Source organism: Moschus berezovskii, chromosome Y, assembly GCF_049115385.1.
Source record: "Moschus berezovskii isolate FMDL1 chromosome Y, NW_MosBer_1.0, whole genome shotgun sequence".
NCBI lineage: Eukaryota > Metazoa > Chordata > Mammalia > Artiodactyla > Moschidae > Moschus > Moschus berezovskii.
The window spans coordinates 54,194,408-54,218,021 of record NC_142489.1 but is presented as its reverse complement, the minus strand read 5'-3'; the positions used below and the strand labels follow the sequence as shown (position 1 = coordinate 54,218,021).

Here is a 23,614-nt window from a genome sequence, read left to right as displayed (position 1 = left end):
ACATCATAATATGTAGGTAGTGAAACTCATCAGATATGCCTAAGTGGAGGAGTGATAGGTTCTGAGGTCTCTTCTGTATCGATAATAATAAACAGACTTTTGAGGACCTTCTGCCCTTTAGTCTCAGAATGCTGTACCTTCAACTTGCCTGAATTTAGCAGTACGAATGGAAGAGACTGATGTTTGGCCTAGTCCCGACTCCAGGACATAACCATAGCTCCAGCTTCAGGGCAGCAAACTAGTGGTATTTTCTCCTCCCGGAACATTTCTTGAAGGGATAGGATACGAGATGGAATAGGTGTTAGGACCTAGTGAGGGAACATGTTGCAGCCATCCTTGAAATTCAGCATCAGCAGCCATAATTCCGCATAGTTCCAGCAGCATGATTAAAACCCCGTTTGTTTTCCTCAGCTCTTCATTACTGGAATTTGACATCAACCAGCCCCTGTAAGACTTCCTCATGGGCACCGGGGCTTCTAGATACACACCAGCATCTCTTCAACACAGCACCAAGCTGTACTTCTTATTTTAACTGTAGGCACAAAGACGACCACTGTGCCTCATACCTATTGACTGTTGCAGACCATCTCCAGGAGGGATAAATTGTAAGAACTTCTTAATCTGCAATTGGTTCTGCATGCCTACAGGTTCTGTGTCCACTTGGGACTTGCCAATACCTGGGCTCTAGAATCTTTTACAAAGAACATAAACACTAAACGTATTGACTTATTCCTGGAGCCCTAAGGGAAGATCAGTGCCACTCGCTCATGGGCCCATTACAACCATTCCCAAGGCAACACGAGATCTGAAGCATCATTACCATTATGAGGAAGTTCTGGGAGACGAGGTCTAGAAAAAAGAAACGGGAAAACCTAAAAGTTGAATTATGTTGGACACAGAGATTCACATTCCTCTTCTCTGCACTCTACTCCATCTATCTGCCTATTTCTTCTGCTTCAGGTATTGAATGGCAGTAAAGAATGGATCTTTGTTTTTTTTTATTATTTATTTATTTTTATTTTATTTTATTTTTATTTTTGTGGTTTAGATAAATGGGACTCAATGAATTGTGATTTAGGCCAGATTTCCAGAGTATAAGCTTTTTTTTTTTTCAATCTGTTCCTCTATGCCTTGACTCACCCCAGTCCACAATATCACAAACCTGTCTCATTCACAAGTGTACGTGTGGAATTTCAGAAAGACTCTCTGGAGCAAAGAGCTTGTACAGGTTGCTTAGTCTTGAAAGAAATGCAGGATAATACATGGTTAATTGTTTTCTTCAGCTCTAAGTATCTAACTTAATGGAGTAGGAAATAGTAACCCACTCCTGTTTTCTTGCCTGGAAAATCGCACGGACAGAGGAGCCAAGCAGCCTACATTCCATGGGGCTGCAGAGTCAGACATGACTGAGCAAACACACACACACGCACACACACACATACACATCTAACTTACATTTGTTCTCCCTCTTTTTTTGATAGTGTTACATCCAGTTCACACTGAAGGATGAAGCCTTCATTCTAAATTATCTCTCTGCCTTTTTTATGAACTGCTGGCTGTTTCTTTTCCTTAACAAGAAAGAAAAAAACAAAAATCCAGCTTCCTCCTATGTGGAGAGAGTTTTGCTTCCTTTCCTCCATCAATACTTTGGAATTTCTCTCCTGTTACCTGAAACAAGGATCTCCATCTTGTCTTGGCTTTAGGGGGTCAGGTCCATTGGTATATTTCTTTTCCAATCTGGGAATCATAACCTCTAATTTAATGTTTCCCTTGTCTAGTACAATAGGGAGTGCAATGGAAGGCTCTGGGACTGAGACGCAATGATAAGCTTGAGAACCCCATACATCTCTTCCTTATCTAGGAGCTGCATGCTACTTTACAACTTGAGCAGATTTCTCAAAGCTCTAGAGAGCCACAAGAACTCATCTCCCAAGTGTATGTCACTCTGCTTCCTGTGTCTGCCATGCTGTCATGCCTAATTTTATGTTACAAGTCAAAGAAGTTTTCGATTCCATTGTATTCCACAATTATTTCCATAGCAAGAATGTGATCTCCCACATATTCAATTCTCCAAGCTAACAGACCCTATCCAAGAGTGTATCAAGAGGCCTGAAAGTCCATTTTCTGAAGAAGTTCTCGGGTATTAGTGAAGTTTTCACAGGCTTTTCACATATTTGCCTATTTCATACTGTAATAAGATTGATAAGAGGTCATGAGGTTGGTCACAACTGTCTCCATGAGAAACACATACGAAGTACTGATGGAGGTAGCTGGGTGCTCAGCGGAAGATGATGTTAGGAAGATAAAAGGATGGGCTCCACAGTGACATATTTGAAGGTGTCAGAAGCAATGGGTTAGACTGATTGATTGTTACACTAAAACAGAAAGGAATGGCCAGTAAGGTCATAAGTGATCCTGTCATGAGTCTATGCAAGAAGTTGAAATCTGGGGTTTACCTTCAAGAGCAAGCAGGACCGTCATATGCAGGCAGTGTATGTGGTGAGGGGAAAGACTTAATGAGAACTACCTGGGAGAAATAGGGACTTATCGATATCTATGACAAATGAACTACTCACAAGGGTTGCTGATTTCTCCTCAGAGCTTCCCCGACACTGTTATGTCAGTCAGCCAACTCACAGCCCACTTTCCCATGGCCTTTCTTTATTTCCAACAGTCCTCAGAAGCTTGGCATGTCTGGGCTTCTGCATTTTATCTCCCTTACATTCACTTGCGCACGTCTGGTATGGTATGAGGAGTTACTATAAAATGGGCCATATTTAGTGGCAGGAAATCATTCAGCACAATCGGCAAAACTGGAGAAGTGAGAGAAATGTCCTAAGACAAAAATGTGGCTTCCAAGTTAGTGCTATCTTTCTTTTGTGTACGCAGAGATGTACTCAAAGATAAAGACAGAGAAATTCCAGATATGTGGTTATATGATCTCGTAAATGAAATACTGTAAGGACGCTCCCACAAACCTCTCATCCTTACCCACTGGGAAACAGATGGAATGGAAGCCACAGTTACAGAAAACTAACCATACTGAGCACTTGGAACATAGCCTCTTCTAACTCAGTGAAACTATGAGCCAGGCCGTGTAGAACCATTCAAGAGGGGCTGGTCTTCGTGGAGAGTTCTGACAAAATGTGGTCCACTGGAGAAGGGAATGGCAAACCACTTTAGTATTCTTGCCTTGAGAACCCCCTGAATAGTATGAAAAGGCAAAAAGATAGGACACTGAAAGATGAACTCCCCAGGTCAGTAGGTGCCAAATATGCTTGGAACTACGGACAGAGGTTCGTAACATGGTACAGGAAGCCATGATGAAAACCATGCCCAAGAAGAACTACATAAAGGCAAATGGTTGTCTGAGAAGACCTTTCAAATAGCTGAGTAAAGAAGAGGAGTGAAAAGCAATGGAGAAAAGGAAAGATATATCCACCTGAATGCAGAGTTCCGAAGCATAGCAAGGAGAGAGATGATAGCCTTCCTAAGCATTCAATGCAAAGAAATAGTGGGAAACAATAGACTGAGAAAGACTAGAGATCTCTTCAAGAAAAATTAAGCATACCAACGGAACATTTCATGCAAAGAGGGTCACAATAAAGGACAGAAACGGTACGGACCTAATGGAAGCAGAAGACATTACGAAGAGGGAGTAAGAATACACAGAAGAACTATTGTTCATTAGACCAAGATAACCACGATGGTGTGTTCACTCACCTAGAGCCAGACTTCCAGGAGTGAGAAGTCAACTGGGCCTGAGGAACCACCACTACGAACAAAACTAATGGAGGTGATGGAATTCCGGCCAAACTATTTCAAATCCTAAATGGTGAGGCTGTGAAAGTGCTGTACTCAATATGCCAGCAAACTTGGAAAACTCAGCAGTGGCCACAGTACTGGAAAAGGTCAGTTTTCATTCCTATCCCAAATAAACAGCATGTCAAAGAATGTTCAAACTACCAACAATTGCACTCATCTCACACACTAGGCAAAGGAATGCTCAAAGTCTCCAAGACTTCAAAAGTAAGTGAACCTAGAACTTCTAGATGCCCAAGTGGGATTTAGAAAAGGCAGAAGAACCAACGAGCAAATTGCCAACATCTGCTGGATTACAGAAAAAACCAAGATGATTCAAGAAAAACATGCATTTCTGCTTCACTGAGTATGCTAGAGCCTTGGACTGTGTGGATCACAACAAACTGGAAAATTCTTAAGGAAATGCCAACACCAGAACACCTTACCTACTGCCTGAGAATCCTGTATGCAGGTCAAGAAGCAACAGTTAGAATCAGACGTGGAACAACAGACTGGCCCCAAGTTGGGGGAAAGGAGTACGTCAAGGCTGTATATTGCCACTTGGCTTATTAACTTATATGCAGAATATATCATACGAAAAGCTGGATTCGATGAAGCACAACCTGGAATCAAGATAGCCGGGAGAAATATCAACCTCAGATACAGCAGATAACCTCAGATAGGCAGATGACACCACCCTTTGTCAGAAAGCAAGGCGGAACTGAAGAGTCTGTACTGATGAAAGTGAAAGTGGACAGTGAAAAAGCTGGCTTAGAATTCAACATTCAAAAAAATGAGATCATGACATCCGGTCCCATCACTTCATGGTGAATAGAAAGGCAAATGGTGGAAACATTTTCCTCAACTCCAAAATCACTCCAGATGCTGAATGCAGACATGGAATTCAAACACGCTTGCTTCTTGGAAGAAAAGCTATGACAAACCTAGACAGCATATTAAAAATCAGAGACATTAATCTACCGACAAAGGTCTGTCCAGTCAAAGCTATGGCTTTTCCTGTAGTCATGGATGGATGTGAGAAGCGGACCACAAAGAAAGCTGAATGCCAAAGAATTGATGCCTTTGAACTGTGGTGTTGGAGAAGACTCTTGAGAGTCCCCTGGACTGCAAGAAGATCAGCCAGTCAATCCTAAAGAAAATCAGTCCTGAATATTCGTTGGAAGGACTCATGTTGAAGCTCCAACAGTGTGGCTACCTGATGCGAAGAACGGACTCACTGGAAAAGACGCTAAGCCTGGGAAAGACTGAAAGCAGGAGGAGAAGGGGATGACAGAGGATGAGATGGTTGGATGGCATCATTGACTCAATGCACCCAAGTCTGAGCAAGCTAGGGGGAGTTGGTGATGAATTAGGGAAGCTTGGTGTGCTGTAATCCATGGGGTCACAAAGAGTCGGACCCAACTGAGGGACTCAACTGAACTGAACAGTCCACTACAGCTGAGTCCTGGCTCCATCTCTATGAAATATTCGAAGAACAAGTCTGACACAGCAAGTCTCCCTCAAGTTCCACACAATCCCCAAATATCTCCTGAATTTAGAAGTGGTGACACTGCACTTGGTCTAGTCTAGTATGCTGAGGCATAAGGACTGTAAAAGCTCGGAGGCCAGCGGCCACGTTTCCTTATTATATTTGGAAATATGTCCCCAAGGCCGGCAGGCATGTCTGAAGCAGCTCCCACCACCTCAGAAAGCCAGATCGTAGCTCAGAAACCTCCCCTTCATCTTCTTTCTGACTCCCTTCATCATATCACCAACCTGTAGCATTCTCTGTCCCTGGCCCCGGAAAGATTCTCTGTTCTTGCAGTCTTCACTGAATTCCATGAGTGCCCATCCATTGTCCATACTTTGAGCTGCATGCTGACTAACTGGAAACACTTGAGGAAGGGAAATGAGAGGCTGAAGACAGGCCTGTACTGAAATGTATTAAGTTCCATAGAGGGAACCTGCACGTCCTTTTAGCTAAGCTAAGTGTTATTAGTGATTTGAATCCTATTGACCTGATCATCTGGGAGATGAGTGTTTTCTCTCCCAAACTGGCACTAAAGGCTTCTATATGGCTTCACTTTGGGTGTCCATCTTCTCCAAGGCCTACTGTACCTGCGCTGTTACCTCCAAACATTCTCAGTTGAGCATGCCTTGGGTCTGACATGCCGCAGTAGAGTCTTAATAGGCATGGCTAAGATGGACAGCGGAGAGGTCTTGCTAGCACAGTTTCTTGAGCTGGTAGAGGACTTGAAGTCTATACTCCCTATCAATACTGGGGATGTGTCCCTGGCATGGCTAAAGTTGTAAATGATGAGCCTGCCTGGAGCTGTGGTTTTGCTGCTCATAGCAGCCCTTGCTTGGGTTGAGGACCATGTACCTCTCCATGGGTTGGGGCCCTTCAGTCTGGACTGTATTGTATTCCTGTTTTGTTTTGCTTTTTTCTTTCAGATATGTAGTTAGGAAGCTAGAACGGTGGCCTCTTTGGGGTCTCAGGAATCCAGAGGACTGGAGACAAGAGTGGCGGTCACAGACAACAAACTCTGACATGCAGAAGGTGACACCAACATGCCCACCTGGACAACTGTGTGGGGGGTAGGCCCAGGTGGCCCCAACGGTTTGAGAGGCCTTGTGATCCTCCAGGCTGCCTCATGGCTACTGAAGCCTAGTGTCTTGGTGAGAAGAGGTTTAGGGAGGCATGGGGACTATGACATCACAACTTTGGGATTTCACTAAAGTGATAGGCAGCAATGCCTTGGTCACTACCATTTGCCTCCTAGTATTTAGAAATCGATGTACGGGAAGGATAAAAGGAGAGGACTGTATCTTTTTCACGAGGTCAGACTGCCTTCCTCCTGTGCTTCTTTTCTTCTACCACTTCCTGTGTATTATGCTCATTCTAATATTTCCGAGGTTAACTTGACCAGTGAAATAGGATTACGTTCTAGCCCAGCTGAATCTCTATAGAGATAGTGAAAGCTATTAGGGAGCATTAGCAATCTGTGAGGATTATCAGTTAATGGGAAAGACAGCTCTTTGCCATTTTCCATTCCCTGAAAATATATGTAAGAAAAGGACGCCTCTTTTGGAACTGACAGCTTCTTTTCAAGAGAAAGGGCGTGTACCGGTTTGCAAGGGTTGCCATTACAAAGTGCCCCATGCCAGGTAGCTTCAATAAATTTTTCCTCAAACTCCTGGGAATCAAGTCAATAATCAAAGGGTCAGCAGATCTGGCTTCTTCTGATGACTCTTTTGGATTGTACCTGGCCATTGTTTGCCTTTATCTTCACATAGTAATGTCTGTGTTGTTTGTGACTGATCTCCTGTTCCTGTAAAGTGCCAGTCGTATTAACCCAACTACCTATGCTGCTGCTGCTGCTGCTAAGTCACTTCAGTCGTGTCCGACTCTGTGTGACCCCACAGATGTAAGCCTACCAGGCTCCCCCGTCCCTGGGATTCTCCAGGTAAGAACACTGGCGTGGGTTGCCATTTCCTTCTACAATGTGTGAAAGTGAAAAGTGAAAGTGACGCCGCTCAGTTGTGTCTGACCCTTAGCGACCCCACGGAATGCAGCCTACCAGGCTCCTCCAACCATGGGATTTTCTAGGCAAGAGTACCACCTATATAGAGGCCCAATTTCCAAAAAGGGTCAGAAAGAAATTATAACTTGTGCAGTTTGACTACACATAAAGTACAGAGAGTTAGAGTGTCAACATCCACATGTTGAGAGAATACGGTTTATTCCATAATATCGATTTTCTTCTTTCCACTTGGTCCAGCTGTATCTGTCTGCCAGAATTCACCCTCCGAAGTAGGTCTCCACGACACAGAAAACAAATGTTTAAGAAAAACGGATTGTCCAGGGGTAACAGAGATGAAGACAATATTCAGAATTTATAACCTATGTAGAAATCCTCTCCTCAAAGACATAAGGGAAGGAAAGCATTTCTAATTTTTAGTAAGTAGTAAGCCATGTGACGGCACATGATAAGCAAACTACTAAAAAAGATTGACAAGACAAAAGATATACTCTATATATGTATTCCAGCAAATCAGTTCATTACAAAATTATAAAAATACTAAGTAGTCCTCAAGTAAAACCTGATGACAAACTTTGTTACACTTTGTCCTAAATTCACCTGGTAATTGGGGGAGCTATCAGTGTTGCTAATTTGCTTTACACAGGAAGAAAAACTGTTCATACTTTTCTGAGTGTATGTGACTTTGAAATGAGGCATTCTCTCAGAGTCTGTTACCCTCCATAGACTTGCAAGATAAGGTGCTACTGTAACCAAATAGACATTTACCCAACATCCTTAGGTCAAGCAATACTGAAACATTGGAGATTAAAGCAGAGATATGCTTAATGCAGAGCCATGCAAGGAGATGGGTGGCTTATGCCTTTAAAAATCGCAATCTACCTACAGAAACAAAAGACCTACATATAGAAAACTATCAAACACCGATGAATGACAAAAAGAGATGGAGAAATATACTGTGTTCATGGACTGGAAGGATCAATATAGTGAAAATGAGTATACTACCCAAAGTAATCTATAGTCAATGCAATCCCTATTAAGCTACCAACGGTATTTTTCAGAGAACTAGAACAAATGATTTCACCATTAGTATGCAAATACAAGAAAAAACCTTGAATAGCCAAAGCAATCTTGAGAAAGAAGCACGGAACTGGAGAAATCATCCTGCCTCACGTCAGGCTATACTACAAAGCAGCAGTCATCAAGACAGTATGGTCCTGGCACAAAGACAGAAACATAGATCAGTGGAACAAAACAGAAAGCCCAGAGATAAATCCACGAACCTCTGGACAACTTTTCTTTGACAAAGGAGGCAAGAATGTACAATGGAGAAAAGACAATCTCTTCAACAAGTGGTGCTGGGAAAACTGGTCAGCCACTCATAAAAGAATGACACTAGAACACTTTCTAACACCATACACACACAAAAGAATACTCAAAATGGATTGAAGTTCCAAACGTAAGACCACACACAATAACACTTCTAGAGGAAAACATAGGCAAAACATTCTCTGATGTAAATCACAGCAGGATCTTCTATGGCCCACCTCCCAAAATAATGGGAATAAAAGCAAAAATAAAACACAATGGGACCTAATTAAACTTAAAAGCTTTTGAACAATGAAGGAAACTATCAGCAAGGTGAAAAGACAGCATTCAGAATGGGAGAACATAATAGCAAATGAAGCAACTGACAAAGACTTAATCTCCAAAATATATAAGCAACTCCTGCGGCTCAATTCCAGAAAAACAAGTAAACCAATCAAAATATGGGCCAAAGAACTAAACAGACATTTCTCCAAAGAAGACATACAAATGGCTAACAGACACATGAAAAGATGCTCAACATCACTTATTATCAGAGAAATGCAAATCAAAACCAAAACGAGGTACCACCTCACCTCGCCGGTCAGAACAGCCGCTATCCAAAAGTCTACAAACAATAAATGCTGGAGAGGGTGTGGAGAAAAAGGAACCCTCTCACACAGTCAGTGTGAATGCAAACTAGTACAGCCACTATGGAGATCAACGTAAAGATTCCTTACAAACCTGGAAATAGGACTGCCATACGACCCAGCAATCCCTCTGCTGGGCATACACACCGAGAAAACCCGTAGTAAAAAGACACGTGTATCCCAACGTTCATCGCAGCACTGTTTACAATAGCTAGGACATGGAAGCAACCTAGATGTCCATCGGCAGATGAATGGAGAAGAAATTTGTGGTACATATACACAATGGAATATTACTCAGCTATTAAAAAGAATGCATTTGTATCAGTTCTAATGAGGTGGATGAAACTGGAGGCTATTATACTGAGCAAAGTAAGTCAGAAAGAAAAACTAATGCATATATATGGAATTTAGAAAGACAGTAACAATGACCCTGTATGCGAGACAGCAAAAGAGACACCGATGTAAAGAACAGACTTTTGGACTCTGTGGGAGAAGGCAAGGGTTCCATACTTTGAGAGAATAGCATTGAAACATGTATCTTATGATATATGAAACAGATCACCAGTCCAGATTCCATGCATGAGACAGGGTGCTCAGGGCTGGGGCACTGGGATGACCCTGTCGGATGGAATGGGGACAGAGGTAGGAGGGAGGGTCAGGATGGGGAGCGCATGTACACCCATGACTGATTCATGTGAATGTATGGCAAAAATCACAATACTGTAAAGTAATTAGCCTCCAATTTAAACAAAATTTTTTAAAAGGAGGTACAAAATTAAAAGATTAGACAATATTTTACCTGAGTGATAATAAAAACACAGCATATCAGAATTCATGAGATGCATGTCTAGAAGTGCTTATAATTTTAAATGCTTGTATTAAAAAAGAATAAACGCCTAAGCCGATGGAAAAAAAAAAATCGCAAACTCCCTCAAAGCTTTCAGCAAAGGCCACATATAGGAAACATGAGGGAGGGGTGTGATTAGCTCTTGCAAACTTCTTGCTGTCAGATCTCGTGTTTTTGAGCTAAGGTGGTGGTCAGCTAACTGTGTTCTTGTAATCATCGAGGGAAAGAAAGACTATTCCCTAGTCCCTGAAAGGAAAGGTCCCAAGCTTGACTTTCACCTTCCAAGGTCCTGATTGCAAGGAGCGGGTCCCTGTGTAGGCCAGTTATCCTGTCTGGGAGCATTCATCTAGCACCCAGTCTTGGCACTTCCAGCAGTGCCCAGTCCCAGTTGGAAGAGGCAGTTCTCAGTTCTCTGTGCCCTCCTCTTACCAAGGCCCCATACCCTGCCCAGCAACCTTCAATGAGCGAGCCAGGTACCCAGCATGCAGCTGGCCCTCAGCCTCCTCAGTCTACCCAAATGGGGAGCAGGGTCCTGTAGACTGACCCACGTAGATTGCCACAACCATTCGGACATCGAGGTGGGGATGGGACACGTTGGCCATTGCTTTGAAACCTGGGCCAGGTCAGTGAGTGGCTCCAGCAAGGGCCCTTGGACTCTATAAGACACAGCCTGTCCCCAAGCTCCACAGTTCATTACCCAGCCCAAGGCCCAAGGGCCTGGAGGGCCCTGTGGGAAGGCTGTAATGTATCTTTCACTACATTATGCTGAGAGGCATTCTGTTGGTGGTGTTTGGTTTTCTAACTTCACTAATGGTCTTGGGCTGAGGCCTGCAGCTCCGTTTTCCATCCTACCTCTATTACAGTATCTTCCTTGATAAGCTTATTCAACCTGTGACCAAAAGTTGGTAACTTGGACCATCATGGGCCATTTCCACTAGCCCGATGACCACATTCTACTCTGTTTCTATAACATAGGGATTTCAACTTAACAATGCCATGTGATATAAAAGCTTTCGTCGTCTTCTAACTGAAGTAATTAACTTAGCATAATGACCCCGAAGACATATATTGCAAAGGGGGCTACCATTTATTTATTCACTGCTGGAGTTATAGTTCCAGCATGTAATATATTTCCAGCAACTATTTTTGGACTATTGTCGCATTACAGTGTTGCTCTAGCTTCTGCTATATGTATGTCAAAGTGAATCAATTTTAGGTGTACATACATCCCATCATTTTTTGATTTCCTTCCCATTTAGGTCACCAGAGAGCAGAGTCGGATCCCTTTGTTCTTTTACTTTTCTCAAAACATAGTAGTATTTTTTTTAATTAAGTTAACTGGGGGTTAATTACTGTACAATATTGTGACGGTTTCTGCCACGCATCAACATTAATAAGCCATAAATATACAGGTGTCCCACCCACCCTGGAGCCGCTCCCACATGCCCTCCTATGCTATTCTTCTGGGTTGTTCCAGAGTACTTGCTTTGCATCCCCTGCTGCATGCAGATGAAAACACGAAAGATGATTTTTCTGCATGAAATATGTACTTATCTCTATTTCACATGTGAGAACATGGGTGCAGATGTTTCACGTGAAATAGGAAATCTGTATTTCATGTTTGAAAACCTACTTGTATCGTTTTCTTCATCATACATGGAACCTTGTCTGTTTCACACGTAGATATCTGTGCACACATTTTCTATATGAGTGGGGAATTCTATATATTTCAGATATGAAAAGTTGAGCATATACTTCCCTGCTTGAATTGTGAAATTGTATACATTTCCTATATGAAAATCTCAAGGAACTTTTACTGACATGAAGTATGTAATTAAGATCTGGGGAGCCAATATGGAATTGGAATTATCCCTATTTCATGAATGAAATTCTGGGCACCACTGTTTCTTTGTGAAATACTTAATTCTTTGTATTTCTCATAGATAAAACAATGACTGTCGACCATGAAGTATGGAGTTCTCTGTAATGCCTGTATCAAAAAGTAGGCTTTCATTCTGTTTCAGGAAAGATGGACTTCTCTACATTTCACATCTGAAGATCAGAATGAACATTTTCCTGGGAGAAATAAGGAAATCTATGCATTTCACACGAACCACTGGTTCTTCAGTCTCTGAAACACCTGTTTGCATTAGTGTCCTTGTGCATTGCACATGTGTGTGTACATGTGTGTGCTTGGGTCACCTGATTGTGTGTGTGTGCGTCCTAAGGTAGGTGCTCACTGTGAAAGAGCAGACATCCTAGGCGACAGAGCGTGAGCAGCTCTGTTCCTCTGGGAAGTGCATCCGCAGGCGCCCATCCTTAGCCACCCGGGTGCCTGCTCTAAGCCAGGGGCTGGCGGAAAGGGCAAGAGCTGACAGACCATAGGCCAGGGGCTCCACGGTGGTTTGGCCTGGGGCTGCGTTGTGGGGCCCAAACAGCGAGCCGAGGAAAGTGCTCTGCTTCTTCCTCAGATGACGGCTGCATTCCTAACACTGCTCAAGCCTAAGACCCAAGTTTAGGGATGGACTCTGCAGCAGGTGCACCACGGTGAGGTCTGTGTAAGCCCACCGCATCCCCGCCCCCCACCTCGCCCACACCCCACGCCCTGCCATGGCTTGCAGTATGGATCCGAGGCGAGCACCTCTGTCCCTGAGGTACCCAGGAACCCTGTCTCACCTCTGTGGATCTCTGAGCATATGGAGTCGCCCGCTGCTCCAGAGGCAATTTCAAGCTTGAGGATGGTCGCGGCGTCAGGTTCAGGGTCCCTTCCTTCGCCTCCAACTGGCCTGGCTCTCCCAGTCTCTGGTCAGGCACATCTGCACTGTTGAGCAGGCAAAAGGCTTGCGTGGACCGGTGCACAGAGCGCTGGCCCGACTTTGGCCCAGGGGTCACCTGGGGGCAGAGTGGCCAGAATTCCAAGGGGCGTGGCCCAGGAACCAACGCCTTTAGACTCCGTTTGATTGGTTCTGTCGTGAGGTCTGGCGGTCAGGGTGTAGAGTTCAGCCCCTTCCCGCTGCCATACTACGCGTGCGTGGTGGCTCACGGTTCTGCGCATGCGTGTCTCCCTTTCCCTGCTCATTGGCTGCGCACGAGTATCCTGTTGGTGGTACCGCATTGAGTGCGGCTGCCCGGTGGGCGTGCTGTGCCGGCGTCTGCTGTGCTCTGGTGGCCACCTTCTTCACAGCTCTGGGCTCCGGCCAGAACACCATGGCGAGTGAGACGGGGCCAGAGGAAGGCGGCAGCACCCCCGGATCCTGGATCTTGGTTGTGAGTCCGGGTCTTCAGGAGGGAGGGGCCCTGGGGCCTGTCAGCCCAGTGCGGGCGGCAGAGGCCTTGCAGGCCCCAGGTGGTGCGCCAGGCGAGGAGGCCGCCCTCTTCTGGGTGGAGGCAGCGGAGGAAGGTGCGGTCCTGGAGGAGGGAGATCTGGCGGGAATCGGGCAGGAGTTGCAGCTGCTGGTGTTAGACGTCGTGGAGGAGCAGGAGCAGGTGTCCTCGGAGGAGCAGGGCCAGAAACATCCACGGCCTGGAGGCCCGAGCGACCAGCCTGCACTGGAGGCGCTGGCGGCACTGCAGGTGGAGCTGGAGCCGGTGAATAAGAGAGCGCAAAGGGCGCACGCTCGCCTGAAACATAAGAACTGTCAGAGGCGAAAGCTGCATCTAGAACACAGAAGCGCCATCATCCAGGGAATCTGTGGCTTCTGGGTCGAAGTTGTATCCCTTGGTGTGGTGGTTGTGAATTTTTTTTTTTCTTTTTTTGTTTTCTTTAAACCTGGGATATTGCAGGAGCAGTTTTACAGATCTGGCAGTTCTGGTAGAAAGTTGTTTTTTTTTTTTTTGCATGATGGGTATTGGTTACCGTCCTGCATATCTGTTTCTGATATTAGATGTGATGTTCTTGCTGTCCTGACTAGCACAAATTGATACTTGGGCTTTACTTGCAGAGGTCCCAGTCAGAATCGTCATTAGCATTAGGGACTCCTCAGATAAAAATCTTGTCTGGAATCCAGGTGTTCTCCAAAAAGTTGAGTGAATTTGGGGGTGGGTTTGGGATGTGTAAGTGCTCATACTGGTTGTAGCTAGGAATGCTTGTTTTCCAGAAGTAAGCTACCTTGAAGGAGGCTGAGATGGAGCTTAGGGCCTTCCTGTTAGGAACAGAAGCTCCTTCTGGTAGTGCACTCATAGGCACAGCCTTGGGCCTTGTTCCGCGTTCATACAGTCTGCATCCACGGAAATGTGGCGAGTTCACTAGTAGCACGTTGAAGTCAGACAATGCCATTCTACTCTTTAGGCTAGCTTTGTTCTTCCAGCACATTTACCTCTAGCATCTAGAGGCTCCTTGGCCTAAAGCAGTTTATGAACCACCCCCAGATGTCAGTTATGATGAGCAACCAGGATGAAGAGATGCTTCACTACATGACCAACTTGGAGGTCAGGCAGGGGACCCCGCTAACTGTGGAGGGGAGATGACTGGGGAGGGGAGAGGGCATGGTTTATCCCTGAATACGGGAAAGGACAGCTCTTCTGTAAAGAGGTTTCATACCCACTCCCCCTACCCCCAACACTTTGTCCTGGCAGGTGGAGGAATTCAGGCATCCCACTCATCACTGCAAGATCACATTGTCCTTTCGGAGGAATAGGTATTTCCAGAATGAAGTGATTGTTAAGGAGTATCTCATTAACGTCCCTGGTAAGAGGCAGCTCCCTGGATTTGGGGAGTGGGGGCAGAAGAGTGTAGGTTGAGTGGGAAAGTGAGCTAGGTCTTTCTCCCATACTCCTTTTCCTGCAGGATACCGAGCGTCTCATTCCACTCCGATTCAGTGGTCCCAGGGGTTTGAACGTAAGGCATACAGCCTCAGGCACCATGACAGCAGCGTTAACTTCTTCAATTGGTTCTTTGACCACAACTTCACAGGATCTGGCCGGATTGCTGAGGTGGGGTCCCACGTGGCCACTGGGCCGAAATTGGTGATTTATGTTGGAGTTCTTGGCGGTGCACGGGAAGGCTCAGTGTCTGGCCAGCCCTGTGCCGACCTTGCTCATTTCCCTGGCAGATCATCATAAAGGATCTGTGGCCCAATCCTTTGCAGTACTATGTGAGGAGGAAGGCTCCACCGCGAGAGGTAGCGGGAGGACGAGAGGTGAGGCGCCCAGGGGCTGAGCACTGGCATAAGGGTTGTCCAGGAACTTGGGTCGTTTATTTCACTTGTGGAGAAAGTGAGACTCTGTGGAATCCAGCGTGACACCGTGCACGGGGAAATCAGCAAGAGCCAGCAAGTGTGGAAAACTGTAGTGAAAGACAGGTTCTAACTAGAGAAGCCTGAGGTAGATGAAGTGGCCTGGTCAGGCCAAAGTCACTCCAATTTATAGCTGAGTCAGCTGCACACATCTCTGAACTGTCATTCCTTGGCCAACAAGTCCATCCTCAGGCTTCTCTTAAATTGGGATCCACCTACTATTCCTCATGAAGTCCCCTTTCCACCAGGTCTGTGAGTCTCCTTTGTACAAGGCTGTTCCCCCACTGACCCATCACTTGATTCCATTTTGGTCATCACGCTTTTTTTTTTTTTTTTTTCCGTTGCATCTTTTTCACCTGCCACCCTCACTATGAGAAACTGACCACTGTGAAGGATTATGGAGAATAGTTTTTTATTTATTTTAACTGGAGCATAATTACTTTATAATGCGGTGACCGGTTTGGCCGTACATTGGCCAACATGAATTACCCAGAGGTATACACGTGTCCCCCGAATGGTGAACCCACCACTCACCGCCCTCCCCTCCCTGTCTTTCTGGGTTGTCCCACAACATGACTTTAGTTGCCTTGCTTCACGCATCAAACTCACACTGGTCATCTATTGTTCAAAAGGTAATGTACATGTCTCAGGGCTGTTTTCTCACATTAACCCACCCTCCCCTTCTCCCACTGAGTCCCATGTCTGTTCTTTATATGTCTGTGTCTTATTTGCTGCCCTGCGTGTTGCATGTTCAGTATCACCTACATGGTGCTCAACTCCAGATATTTGTGTTAACATACAGTGTTTGTTTTTCTCTTTCTGACCCACTTCACTCCCTGTAATAGGCTCCACGTGCATTGCATCTCACTAGAACTGACTTTGATGCATTCCTTTTTAGAGCTGAGTCACAACACCATTGTGTATCGGTACCCCAACTTCCCTATCCCTTCATCTGCCGATGGGACATATAGGTTGCTTCCATGTCCTAGGTATTGTAATAGTTCTACGGGGAAGACTGGGGTACATGTCTTTTAGTATGTGCTTAGAGGACATGTAAAAATTCACAGACTCTGTCTCCTGGGAACTGACTTGAAAAAGTTGTGTTTAGTGTTCTCAGAGAGGGTAGGTTTTCATATCTGTGTCTGTCTTTTTTGAAAGGAACCGCCCCTGCTCGACTTTGAGACGTTTATGAGGCAGTGTCCCCCTTTCCCTAAAATAGAAAACCTAAGAAGCTGCTTCATGTGAAGATCAATGGCCATCAGAGTTCTCTTGGACGGGAAAGTAGTGAAGAGTGGTCTGGTGGTGAAACGGATCGAGAGGGAGACACAAGTAAACCTGAAATAATGCCGAAGGACAAATAAAAAGCGTCAACTGTATGCGTCTGTGTATTGTTTGGGGAGGGCCTCAGGACAAAAACTTCAGCTGCATGTAGAATTCTCAGTTTACCGTGTGGGAAGTACCAGTCCATGGAGAGTTGTAGAGGTGGTTAAGTCGTATGTGGGGGTTGTGTCAGGAGGCACAGTTCTTCCTGTGGGGTGGGGCTTGGGGAGGATGGAGAAAGAAGATGAGGGGCCCATTAACTGTGGGTCTGGCAGTTTTACAAGGGAAATGTGGATGTCCACGCACAGGGTCTGGTGAACAAGGGCCAGAGAGTGAAAAGCTGGAACGCAATTTTGTTGGAAGGTGGTGCCCCAGGTATCTTCTCTGTTGCACAGCATCAGACATTTTAAGAGTACAGAACAAGGAAAAAGCCTTAACATTCCACTCACTATGAAGCAAGAAGGCATTGCAAAGAACTTACAGACAAGAAAAGTTTAGGACAGGGTCCCCCAGTGCCTAATATTTCCTGCCAGTGCTTCAGTACCAGGGGTGGCTTTAGCTCTAACTTGTGCTGGAGTGAAGAGTGCAGAGATAGTCACAGGTCGGTGAGTAAAAGTGAACTGTGGATGGTTGACTTGCTGGTCAGTCTCTGGAAACTTGCCATGACTTGTGTCCCAGTCTCTTCAGGGCTTTCACTTAGGCCCTAGGGTCTAGGTGCTATTAGATTTGACTGCACACTAGGATGTGTTGTGTAAGGTTTTCTTCCACTGAATATCAATGTGTGTGAGACTTGGCGGGTTTCTGATGAATTCATGAGCATTCTGTCTCAGTCACCCTGAGCTGCATTTGCTTCCTGTTCCCTGGATGTGTTCATGTTTTCCTCTGTTTAGAATGAAGACCGGGCGTCTCCATTGTGTCTGCCCATGAATGTGAGTTGATGTTCCTTCCTGCGGGTCTGCCTTTGCCTCCTTCTTCTTTCATGATGCACCCATGCTTGTGCTGTTACGCACAGCTCTGCTGCCATAGCTCTCTGAGTTCTTACACTGCCCTGTTCAACACTCCTGCATTGTGTTGCTCGTATGCCCTCTTTTTTTTTATTTTTTTAATTTGTGTATCTTGTTAGATTGCATGTGAATTTGACCCTTTCTTTCACTCCTGGATCAAATGCTTCCAGCATCTTGAATTGTGACTTTTTTAAAGAGTTCTGTGATATCTGTGCTCAACAAGAAATGCGTTATCGCAGGAATAGTTAACAGTGACCCACATTTGGAAACAAGAATGCCTACACACTTAGAGTTATGCCCAATGGGCAAGAATATCACTCGCTGAAGTGAGAGTATTAGTTAGGATCACAGAGGGCAAAGATGTTGCAGGAATGCTTCTGTCAGGAAAGATTTAGGTTTGACTGGTTAAGTGTTCTAAAAAACACTAGTGCAGGATTGAAATACGTTGACTTTTACCCCCATCCATGTATTCTTGCGTTGACCATTACAGTTATGATGAAACTGACATTACCCATGCAGAATTTCTTCATGACTTTAAGTGAATTATCACCCAGGTGATAAGAATTGGGGCTTGCCTTTCTGTAAAGAGAAAGTTGTTAAAGAATTGTTGTCCTCAGTGACCCAGGGAAAAGGGGTGCATGATCAATTTCCAGTTCAAAACCCGTTGCTATTTCTGTGTTGTTTCTGGAAGTAAAGCACAGGGAATGGAATCACGCCAACCTGATTGGCACTGTGAGCCGGTCCAAGGCGATAGGATTAGGGAACGCAGGCACACGTCACTCAACTGTCCACAGTGAGGACTTCCAACCCTGCCAGCCTCTTTGCATGTCAGTCCCCTTCATAAGCAAATCCCATTCACCTTCCAGGATATATCGTGGAAGTAGACGAGGACACTGACTTGATCAACTAGCGAGTGAAGCAGATAACAGGAACTAAAAAAGAGGGGTGCTTACCAAAGTCCATTATACTGCACAAGTAAGCCAAGAGTCGCGCATGTGTGCAAGTTTCTTTTCAGACTTAGGAGTGTGTGTGTATGTGTGCGTGCGCACGCATGTGCGCTGGCAAAAATGGGTGTGTGAGCTCTCTGAACTGGCCTGGCTGGGGGATGGAAGAATGGACACTGGAAACGTGAAAGAGCTTGTGTAAGGTACAAAGACCTTGGGGCATCAGAAGCACTGACGTGATGGAAGAAAGCCCAGGGATCTCTCCGACAGAGCAAGATGTAAGTGTAAACGTGGATCCCTGAGCAGAAAGGAGAGAGGAAAAAAGCACCCGGGGGCAGTCAGGGAGGATGTGAAGGGGCAGAGAACGAGAGTGGGCCAGATTCCCAGGCACAGACGAGGGGCTACACACAGCCCCTAGGACACCCGGCTACAGAGGGTTTTCTGTCCTCAAGTGCAGGAGCATTCTTTCCCTGACATGACCAGCCACGTGAACCCAGCTTGCCCTCTTCTGTAAGGCTTGCAAGACGGATGGCACTGTAGCATCAGCAGCTGCTACGTGCATAGTTTGCCAGTTTGAAACATCACTCCATAAAAGGGTGTCTTAGGTTGATCCTCTCACCCCGTCCCAGTCCCACAGGCCTGGGCTGATGGGGTTAGCTGGCGTGTGTTCTCTCACCTGGAGGCTGGATGAGAACAGAACTAGTTTGAAAGGACCTCTGTACAATGAATGTTCAGACTTCAATTCCTCTGGCACTGGTGAGTCATGGCTCTTAGCAGGACACTGTCCTTAGCATCTCTGGATTAAGAGATGCTTCATCTCTAAATCTCTCTACAGAGAGAATTCCATGTTTGTGTCACATTTTGACATGTGGGCAAAAGTGTTCTACATGCAGCACGGAACTCGGTATTTCACATATGAATCCATGCATGAAGTTTTCATGAATGACATATGCAATTCTCTACATTTCACCTGTGAAAATCTCACCACAAACGTTCCAAAATGAAAATGGAATTCTCTACATTTTATATGAAAATATACGCACATACTATTTTCCTACGTGAAATTTGGAATTCTGCGTATTTCACATACGAAAAACTGGGTGCTGAGTTTTCCACATGAAATCTGGAGTTTGTCACTTATGAACATCAGGCCACTGATTTTAATACACAAAATGTGGAATTTTGATGATTTCATATATGCAATTCGGGGCACTGATTTTCCTCTGTTGAGGACGGATTTCTCTGTATTTCACATAAGAAAATCTTGGCAGAGACTTACTCCATGAGATACTGAACTTTTTATATTTCATTTAGGAAACTCTGAGCCATGATTTTCCTACATGAAATACGGATTTCTCCGCTTTGGCATTTGAAACTCTAGGCACAGAGCTTTTTCCCATGAAATATGAAATTCTTGTATTGCACACTGAATTGGGAATAAACAAGGTAACATGAAATATGGAATTTTTCATATTTCTCATTTGAAAATCTGTGTGCTGACTTTCCTTCACGAAGTACAGAATGCCGTATATTTAACAATTGAAAGACTTGGCATCAATTTTCCTACAAGAAATATGGAATTTTCTATTTCCTACATAAAGTGATTTTCATGCTAGAGGTGTGAAAGTCTCTATACTGCACCCAAGAAAATTTGTTAGAAGAAAAGTTGTTAATTCTTGGGTGGGAGCAGGACTCATGGACACCCTGCCCTGGCATGCCCTCCACCTCTTGGCAGAATATCCAGCCATCGCCCCAGAAACTCAGTCCTCTGAGTTTCAAGTCAGTGTTTTTCAAGAATAAATAGTCGAGCCTTTCTGCATTCCCCAGGGAGGGGCTACAGGTGGCTACTGATCCCAGAGCTGATTCCTTCATCTCCCAGAGGCTCTGGGATAAACCCGCCCACCCCTGCTCTGTGTAGCACAGTCTCCCCTTTGTGCCGTCCCTGCAATACCAAGGGAACTTGCCCAGCGGGTCCGATGTGGTAGATCAGGAAGTCCTACAGGTGCGTGGGGAGGTCGTGCCTGATCTCTCCTTCTCCAGAGATCCAGACGAGTTTGAAAATGAAGAACAAGTCACTTTCGAAAAGGAGGAACGTTACGGTGAATCGATGCTCCAGCACCCAAGTTCACTGCCACTCAACCAAGGTCACAGCCTGGTCTAAAGGCACACAGATGCCCTCTGTGCCTGCGCAGCGCCTCCCTCCCAGAGACTTCAGTGCTCAGACCGCTGGATAGGAAGTGGTCTGAGGCTGCTCTTCCACAGATACTTAAAGGTAAGCGGAAAAGTGGTTGATAGAAATTAAAGTGAAAACGTCATCTAGCAAGATGAGAACCTTGACAGGAGAGAGGAAGGAGCATGTGGCAAACAGCTTCGGTTCTTGGGGCATACGATTCTCCTTAGTAAAAACATTTGCATTGCAAAACTTATGAACATTCCCTCTTATAATTTGTCTTCCCAGGGACATGGTCATTGTATTGTAATCTGTCAAAATCCACTGAGTTTCATTAGAAATATGGATTTTTGCAACATATGCAAAAGAATTCTAGCCTAATGAGGCTAGAAATAGGCTAGTCATAACAGTGGTTTGAAATACTACTTCAAGATATAAAACTTAAATTTCAGGACAAAGTGTTCTATTATTTTTTTATAAAGCATCTTGAAATATCCAAAATATCTTCCCTTACTGTGTTGATTGAAAAAAAAAAAAAACACTCCTCTAAAATTTCGGTTACTTGATAAAATAATGAGTTAAATATGAAGAAAAAAAAAAAAAAACCCAGAGTAAGAGGCCTTGCATACAGCAAGCTATATAATCATTTCCGTTTGACATTAGTCATAGTGGTGGTCGCTCAAATAAGAAATACCTTGTATTTATCCAAACACCCAATAAAGCAAAATTCTCAGGTGGAAAAAAAATAAAAACATGGGTTCTGGAAAAGAGGAGCCCTGATGAGATAAAGCTGCATTGCCCCATTCTGGTCAGGTTAAGAATATGCTCAAACAGTGACCAGCACAGTGAGTAATCCTTACTAAATGGCTCTCTGTCCTTTTGATTAGATGCTGTCTGCTCCCTTTCACTAGTTGGGGGTATTTTATTTCTCTTTAGCCCCGATCACCACCACAAGGGAGGGGCTGAGGAAAAAGCGACAGCAACATCTCTGAGTAATAAACCCGCTGGCATCTCTCATGGAAAAGAAGAAGGATTCCATAATTTCACTTTCCAGTACTCAGGGCGAGATGGTCCCAGCATATGCAGGTCTTCCTGGCCAGCATCCACTGCATCAGATCCCGTGGGAGGCTCCCTTGTGGTGCAGGGGTGGTGGGGAGGAGAGTCTGTGCACACAGAACAGCAGTGGGCAGGTTAACCTAAGTGCCTCTGGGAGACACAGGTGGTCAGCTCTGGGAACAGAGTCATGCAAGCAGGTTATTAGAAGAGCCACATCTTATTCTGCACCCAGAAAACATTTTTTTAGTAACCTTCTCAAGATCTCAGAAGTTAGGATGTTAAATACCATGATATCAAGCTAGTGGGCGAACAAGTTAATTGCACACAATCTGTATGTTTATTGTGTTTATTCATTTTCTTGGTCATGCTGCACACCTTAGGGGATCTTAATTTCCCAGCCAAGAGACTGAACCCACACCCTCAGCAGCGGAAGCACGGACTCCTAGCCACCACTGGACTAACAGGGAATTCCTCATCTTCTTAAATCTGAGTCATTTGGTAAAGAACAGAGCAGAGACTGTGATCACCCCATTCCCACCACCTCCAACTCACCACTTGCTGATATTACGACTTACTTGCTTCCAATCTTGTACACACTCACAAATGTCTCTGACAAATGACCCAGGTGAAGGTGTGTGTCTGTGTGTGTGGGTGTGGGTGTGTGGGGTTGTGTGTGTTTATGGGCACATTGGCAAGAGCTTGAAGAAATCTGATGAAGAGCTTCTGTCAGCTGGTTGGTGTCTCTGTGATTGTCCATCCAACCTCTTCTGGAGGGAATGCCAGAATTTGCAGCTGAGCCCTTTCAGATTAAGTCACCCCAGTCAGTTTCCTTCTGGGCTGCCTGCCCCAGTGGTGACATTTGCTTTCGGATTTGAGGCATCACTCAAGGCATCTCTGTGGATCCTGCAGGGATTTTCTTGTCCCCAGTTTGATATTCAAGCTGAGCCTGAAGCACAGGAGAGAATGACCCAGTGCTTCCCATTTCCAAATTCTCTCTTCTCTGTCGCAGCCCTGGTGTTAAACTGGGGATACCGAAGGTACAGTTCCAAGTGTTGTTTCATTCCTAGTGCATCATATCTCTACCCTTAAACTCATCGCAGAAAATCCAGAAACAACAAAATAATAGAAAAAGAAGAAATGTCAGCCAAACCCACCCATTGAGAGGCCCTGGTACCATGCTGAGCTGCTCCCCACCCAGGCTTTTCCTCTCTGAAAAGACCTTCACTTTTGAAGTTTTGGGTCTACACATTTCCTTGTGATGTCGAGTGATTTTGCAGAGCTATACCAGGGGCTTCCCCGGGGCTTCCCCAGTGGCTCAGAGGTTAAAGCGTCTGCCTCCATTGCGGTAGACCCGGGTTCAATCCCTGGGTCGGGAAGATCCCCTGGCGAAGGAAACGGTAACCCACTCCAGTATTCTTGCCTGGAGAATCCCATGGACAGAGAAGCCTGGTAGGCTACAGTCCACGGGGTTGCATAGAGTCGGACACGACTGAGCGACGGAATGGAACGGATACCAGGCTTCTGGTGGAGGGAGAGAAAATGGTGTTCCAGGAAAGCTGGGGTTTTCATTCTCATGCTCCAGCTCAATGACAAATTCCCCACTATTCCCCCTTCAGGTTCCCAGCTGCCGCTCATGTCATTAACTTCCCATGACACTCTGACGTGTTCCCAGGGCATGCTTCACGCTGATAGAGGGTGATATATGCAAAGTACTCTGTACATATGCAATCGACTCGGCCTG

General features: G+C 45.2%; 1 protein-coding gene across 1 annotated transcript; it reads left to right on the top strand.

Moving 5' to 3' along the window:
- The first annotated feature begins 13,352 nt into the window (after nt 1–13,352).
- LOC148773122 (testis-specific Y-encoded protein 3-like) lies at nt 13,353–23,572 on the top strand. Its single transcript, XM_088834520.1, has 7 exons — nt 13,353–13,856; nt 14,496–14,573; nt 14,721–14,832; nt 14,932–15,077; nt 15,197–15,283; nt 20,566–20,746; nt 23,490–23,572. The coding sequence occupies exons 1-7, from the start codon at nt 13,353–13,355 to the stop codon at nt 23,570–23,572; spliced, it is 1,191 nt and encodes a 396-aa protein (XP_088690646.1).
- Nucleotides 23,573–23,614: the final 42 nt, after the last annotated feature.

Excerpts from the sequence above, each read along its gene's own strand:
- LOC148773122 (XM_088834520.1), top strand. The coding sequence starts at position 13,353 with ATGGCGAGTGAGACGGGGCCAGAGGAAGGCGGCAGCACCCCCGGATCC. Across the intron at positions 15,284-20,565 it reads AGGTAGCGGGAGGACGAGAG|CACAGTCTCCCCTTTGTGCC; the intron begins GTGAGGCGCCCA and ends TGCTCTGTGTAG. Across the intron at positions 20,747-23,489 it reads CGAAAAGGAGGAACGTTACG|GTTCCCAGCTGCCGCTCATG; the intron begins GTGAATCGATGC and ends TTCCCCCTTCAG.